Source organism: Agrilus planipennis, unplaced genomic scaffold, assembly GCF_000699045.2.
Source record: "Agrilus planipennis isolate EAB-ADULT unplaced genomic scaffold, Apla_2.0 scaffold432, whole genome shotgun sequence".
Taxonomy (NCBI): domain Eukaryota; kingdom Metazoa; phylum Arthropoda; class Insecta; order Coleoptera; family Buprestidae; genus Agrilus; species Agrilus planipennis.
In genome coordinates, this window is record NW_020439196.1 from 46,390 (window position 1) to 53,056 (window position 6,667).

At 31.4% G+C, this 6,667-nt stretch overlaps 1 protein-coding gene across 1 annotated transcript; it reads left to right on the forward strand.

Moving 5' to 3' along the window:
* Window positions 1–1,638: 1,638 nt before the first annotated feature.
* On the forward strand, window positions 1,639–6,252 carry LOC108743011 (alpha-(1,6)-fucosyltransferase-like). Its single transcript, XM_018478404.2, has 7 exons — window positions 1,639–2,148; window positions 2,203–2,427; window positions 2,484–2,649; window positions 2,714–2,900; window positions 2,953–3,190; window positions 3,245–3,569; window positions 5,923–6,252. Exons 1-7 carry the CDS (start codon window positions 1,913–1,915, stop codon window positions 6,250–6,252), a joined length of 1,707 nt encoding a protein of 568 aa, XP_018333906.2. The 5' UTR covers window positions 1,639–1,912.
* Window positions 6,253–6,667: the final 415 nt, after the last annotated feature.

The window sequence follows — 6,667 nt, forward strand, 5'->3', positions numbered from 1 at the left end:
CCATTTATTTTTTTAAAAAATTGTACAGTTAACAAGTAGTAAAATTTGATTATTATAAACACAAAGTTTACTTCCCTCTACAAATTTTAATTTTTGCGATCTCATACGACATACCCACCCACGCCCTAGAACTGGGCCACAGGGGCTACGATTTCCATGGAGCGTCAATCAATAAGGGAATAATCATAAATAAGATAAGAAAAGATTTAAATTACAAGAAGTAATGGAAAAAAATAATAATTTATACAATGGATCTGAAAAATTATAAAAATACAAGAATTTAATATTGCTTATCATATATAAGCAGATCCTATATCTACATAAAGATGTTGAGAATAAAAGACAGTAATCAACCATACAACTTTATTGCAAACAAAAAATAAAGGAACCAAAATGATAAAAAATGATGAACAATAAAATTGAATACATATTTCGTCTTATGTTAAGATAATATTATATCAGAGAACAGTTAAACTTGTATTTTGTCAGAACAACTCATGTGTTGTGCATTTCTGATATTTGTTGCAATCTAAAGTACAAAGGTCAGTGTGAAAATTATTTCTTGTAAACTCAATACAAAAATATCAACGTCCAAATTTGACTTTTGGCAGTATATGCAAGGATGTTTAAAATTCATTTTTTTTGTTAGAAACAACTACTAGATAACAGCAAAATTCAATTCAATGTTGTTATTCCAACAATTCTTTTCCAACGGGACCTTTAATTTCACATACCATTTATGCACCTTCAACCTACGGAAAGACTGCACCCTGTGGATTGCTATTAAGTACATTTCAAAAACAAGTCAACTAAAGTATAGAATAATCATATGTATACTTTAATTTATATAAGAATCGGAAATAAATTTTTACCCGTGTTTATGTAAATTCATCTTAAATAAACAAACGGAATGTAGTTACCCAATAGATACCATCAATGCTTTAGTTAGTGAACATTAAAATATGTGCTTGTAAATTTTACAAGCATACATTATAATTAGGTAAGATAAACATGTTTACGATTAACTTGAATATTACTGATAGACTTTGATAAGGTTTTCATTACCTTTTAAAGTATTTCCGAAAAAGATTTTAGTGTCAGATAAAGTTTTCAGACTTTCGAAAGGCAAACATTTAACGAAAAAGTGCCCGATGGACAGTGGCGGAACGAGGGATGATGGGGGAAGTGGTAAGCGGTTCGCCTTGGACCCGAGGACCTGTGGGAACCCTTCAAGCCCTGAGGAGAAATCTTTTTTTAGTACGTTTATTAAGCACAAGGACCCACAGAAGTAAAATAGAAAAACCTATTTTTTACCAGTCATTCTATCCAGATGGCCATTTATCCGAGTTTTCGGAATACTTTTTGGTGGTTTTCAATACAACTTAGGCTCTACTCCCACGAATTTTATATCGAACGGCACGTACATCGGGTGGCCACAGGATGTGGTTCAATCCAATATAAATCTCTTTTATTTCCTGAGCTTTTTGTACTACACTAATAAATGTCCATCTCTACATCGGATTTAATCATCTCCGCCCCGGGTTCCAAAATGGATCGTTACGCCGCTGCCGATGGAATGCCAAATTATCAACGAAAGCCTTTATGTAACTGTTAAATTCAAAGTATGGATTATTTACATATTACATAAAAACTTAACGGTTCTTAGAGATCTATTATCGATTTAAGCATATATCCTCATTTGTCTTAATCGGCGTACGTATATTCAAAAGATAAAAGCGATCCGAAACACATCTCCACTCTGAAACTTAAATTGTACTTGTAATAACGGACGAATGAAGAAACAAAAAAGTTTTCTTATCTGTTCGAGTACCGAACACGTGGACGCTACAATGCTTCGCAATTAAAACTCCATTTCGGCGGAATTTTAATTATTATAATCGTTGATTTTGAAATGAGTGAACTAATAAGGCAAATAGTTTTATTAGGATGCAACCGTTTATTCGTTTTCTGCATGGTTGCCTGGTTAGTGTTTCTTCTTATGGTCTTTTTGCCCTTTTTGAATTCCCATTCCCAAACAATTATCGATACTAGCACAGCAGAAAAGCTGAAGAGTGTCAAATCTGATTTAGAAATTCTAAGGAAACAAAATTTGGAGCTTCAGACAATCATTAAGTATATTAACGTGGGGTAAGCAACGATAAAATAAACTGTATGTAGATGTTTACTTGCCATATTTTATAGAGATTTAAAGTCGAATTTAGACCCTGAAAGCGAATTTTTTATTGAGAAGGAGGATCCCAATTCACAATATGAAATAACTCGTAGGAGGGTTGAAAATGGAATAAAAGAATGGTGGTATTTTAGTAATTCGGAACTAAAAAAACTGAAAAACGACACAAATAATGCTAGTCCTGATTTCTCAAGTTCAATTAATAAAATTATGACTCTTGGACTTGAACATGCACGGTGTGTAATAATACTAAATTTTATTAATTGATGATAACAAATCCACGTTATTTTAGATCTCTTTTGCATGACATTAATTTTCTATCAGAAGCTGATGGTTACGCAAAATGGAGAGAAAGAGAAGCAGAAAGTTTAAGTAATATTGTCCAGGAAAGACTTAAGTATTTGCAAAATCCTTCTGACTGTGCAAATGCTAAAAAACTCATTTGCAATATTAATAAGGTTTATTTGTTATTGTGTTTTTTAAGAATTGTCAATAACATTTACTTATACGCCAACCCTTTAGGGATGCGGATATGGATGTCAAATACATCATTTGGTATATTGTAGCATAGTTGCTTATGGCACTCAAAGAACCCTTATTTTAAATTCGAAGGGCTGGATATACAATAAAGCAGGCTGGGAAACAATATTTAAACCTGTAAGTGATACTTGTACAGACCCAGGTGGAGCATCAGTTAAGGAATGGTCCGGTCAGTTTATAAATAAAATGTTTGAAACATTGTATCATCCATTTCATTATAGAGCATCCTGACGCCCAGGTTGTCAATTTAACAATAATTGATTATGTTCAACCAAAGCCTAAGTTTATTCCTCCAGCTGTTCCTAAAGATTTAGTTCTTAGATTAGCTAGACTTCATGGTGATCCAGTCATTTGGTGGATAGGTCAATTTTTAAAGTACCTCCTCAGGCCTCAGGAAGCTACTGAAAAACTGTTAAACGATGCTACAAAAAAGATGAATTTTGCTAAACCAGTTGTAGGGTAAATTAATCAATCACTGTATATTACAGCATACTAGTATTGTTGTTTTTATAGAATCCACGTTAGACGGACTGATAAAATTGGAACAGAAGCCTCATTTCATAGCATTGAAGAATACATGACAGCAGTTGAAGATTATTACGATGCACTGGACATGTCAGAGGATAATGTTAGAAGAGTTTATATTGCATCAGACGATCCTACAGTAATTACAGAAGCTAGAGAAAAGTATCCAAATTATGAAATTTTAGGAGACCCGAAAATTTCTAGTTCTGCTGCTGTTGAAACTCGATATACAGAAGATTCACTGAAGGGAATTATATCAGACATACACTTTTTATCACAAAGTGACTACCTAGTTTGTACATTTTCTTCACAGGTAAGTTTTATGACTAGAGTGCCTAATTAAAATATAAATAGACTAATAATGATAACTACCAAAATTGATATTTAAATTAGATACCTGAATTAAGGTTGTCAAGGTATTTGTTAATAGTCAGAGGGCTAATTCAAATGGAAACTCCAAATTTCCGCCACTTCTCCTGAAGAAGTTGTTGTCAATAAATGGTCCTTTTGGATTAGTCCTTTAATTAGTAGGTACGACAGCGTGAATAAACTGCACGGTGTTTTTTCATTAAATTCTTCAACATAATGACAACTTATTTAATTTATCATTTTTTATCACTGGTATATGACTTTTGATAATTTTGTTGTTGTTTGCATTACAATTTCGTGACAGATTTATAGCAGTTAGTAGAGTAAACGTAGTCGTAAAAAAAGAGGCACTGTTTAGGAATAATTTGTAACTGCATGAAAATCCTTAAAGCTTTTGAAATATGTTCTAAGCAGGTTAAAGTTCAAAGTCTACTGATTGGTGTTGTACGCTAAATCACTATTTGTTTATTCATCATCGTAAAGTCGTCAGTCCTAAGACTGGTTGGTCGAAAATTAATTAAGGAAAAATCATAAAAATCTAGGAGTCTTTGGGTATGCTGATTACCAATTTGATGTCAGATTTGCCTATTTTAGCGTCAGCAGATGTTCGGGGAGCGTCATTTGAGTCCTTAGTTAATAAATTTCTGTTAACTCTAATTTAATACACAAAATACGAATNCAGATTTACAAAATTCAAAATGGCGGATATAAAATGGCCGACCAAAATGTTAAACAGGTGCGAAAAACAAATTGTAATTTCCGTTTGAATTTGATAGTTATGATATATTTTCGTATTCTTCCCGAATTTTTCAAAGATTTACGATTTAAAAACGAGAAATATTGATTTAATAAAATACATTAATTTCACACTATTGTTTATCAACTTAAACACGCCATAGTAGCCACCATGTATGCATGTGTAATGCTTTAGTTAAATTATTAGTTGTGGTAAACTTAATTCTTTAATTTTAACCTTCTCAAGTGTCCAAAAATCGTGTTGTTATTTTTTTATAAAAAGATTTGTTTTAGGTTATAACACTTCTAATAGTGTTAAATATTCGATTTTTTTTACTGATTCGTAAAAAAATAATATAAAAGCGAGCATCTATCATAAAATAAACAATTGGGGCTTTAGTAAGCATCTTCACCTTTTAATTGGTTACTTATAAAATGCTCATATCAGGATATTAAGCTTTAATATTGACGATTGAAATTTGGTTTCAACAGCGGAATACGTTTGTTTTTGGAAAAGTAATGTGTGAATTTCCTAAAATAATTTTTTTTATTTTTCTTGACTAAATACGTATTTTAGATACTCTATATAAATATGCTATACAAATATTATTTCTTTATTTTTAATATAGTATTTATTTTTCAATTATTTTTGCTGAATAATCGTTAATTCATGTAATAATCCACTTTCAAACTACATACATATGTAGTAATTAAAAAAATATTTAAAAGCGTGTAATACTTTCAGAAAATGATATCTTATCTCCAATTGGTTTCATATCATTTGATTTTTGCANCGCGAGCATAGAAGTGACTTCTTTTTATTAAAGGCGACACGACCCTGCGCTATCCTCTGCTTTATATCCCTACTACTCCTTCCGTCCTGACTTATCTGACTTCCTAGATATCTAAAATCAGCCACTTCTTCTAATTTTTCGTCTCTTATCTTTATATTCGCTCTTTCCCTACTTTTTCTTCCCTTGCATACCAGTATTTTAATTTTACTTTTATTTATTTTCATACAGCACTGATCCGTCAGTATCGCTTCCATTTTATTTAATGCTATCTCTAGGTCCTCCTTGCTAAATGCTAATACTGCTATATCATCTGCAAATGTAAGCATACTAATTTTTTGCCCCTGTATATCTATCCCTACAGTTGTACTGTCTTCAATGATGTTGATCGCGTCTTCGATGTATAGATTAAAAAGTAGCGGTGACAGTGTACATCCCTGTCTGACTCCCTTCCTAATATTTATTTCTCTACGTGGCATCCCTAGCTCTAGAACTGCTTTTTGCTCTTTATACAAACTAAGTATCACTCTTCATCAATATTAATTTTAAAATTTAATGAAAACATAATTTAATAACGAACTATTTTGATTAAAACTATATTTAAGACAATAAGAAAAATTATCTATATAATGATATTTTATTTATACAGATTAACGGCGTTGTTTTTGCTAAAAAGAAATAAACAGATTTGAATTATTATTGTAAAAAATAGTCTACTGCCAATTTTAATTAGTTTATTTATTAGTAAATTTGGTTAAATAAATTTTTTAGGTATGTCGCCTTGCCTATGAAATAATGCAAACCAAATATCCCGACGCTTCGGCTCGTTTTCGTTCTTTGGATAATATTTTTTATTACGGAGGTCAAGATAGTTATTATCATGTCACAGTAGTACCCCACAAAGCCGAAGACCCCAATGAGATCGACTTGAAGGTAGGCGATTTGGTGGACGTATCTCAAAACTACTGGAACGGATACAGTAAAGGACGTAACATGCGAACGTTAAAGTTGGGATTGTTTCCGAGTTTTAAAATTAAAAATAGTATAAAGTCTGTCACATTTCCAACTTATTCTGAAATTAATAAAGAGCCCGACAATTAGCAACTTTTTTGAATTTTAAGTTACATTTATTGTTAACAAATAATCCACAAAACTCGTCTTTGAAACCAGAACCCTTTCCTGTAATTTAGCATGCGAAAGCATTTGATATAGAGGAATTTAACAAAAACTTTTGTAAACATTAATTTACATAAAGTAGAAAATGGAGACCGTTGTAAAGGAATGAATAAATCAAAACGAGACTCACCCTATATAGTTATCACAAAACTTGTTCACGGTTTATACGCTTTTCACCATTTCTAATACTTAGAAGAGGGTTAAAACGTGTCTGTAGTTAGGTTTTCTTCCGAGTTTTAAAATTAAAAATAGTATAATGAAAGTTTTACTAATTTTTTCGTTTTTTTAAGAAATGCATTTCGTATAAGAAATATACGATTAAAATAGAAGTCTAAAAAAA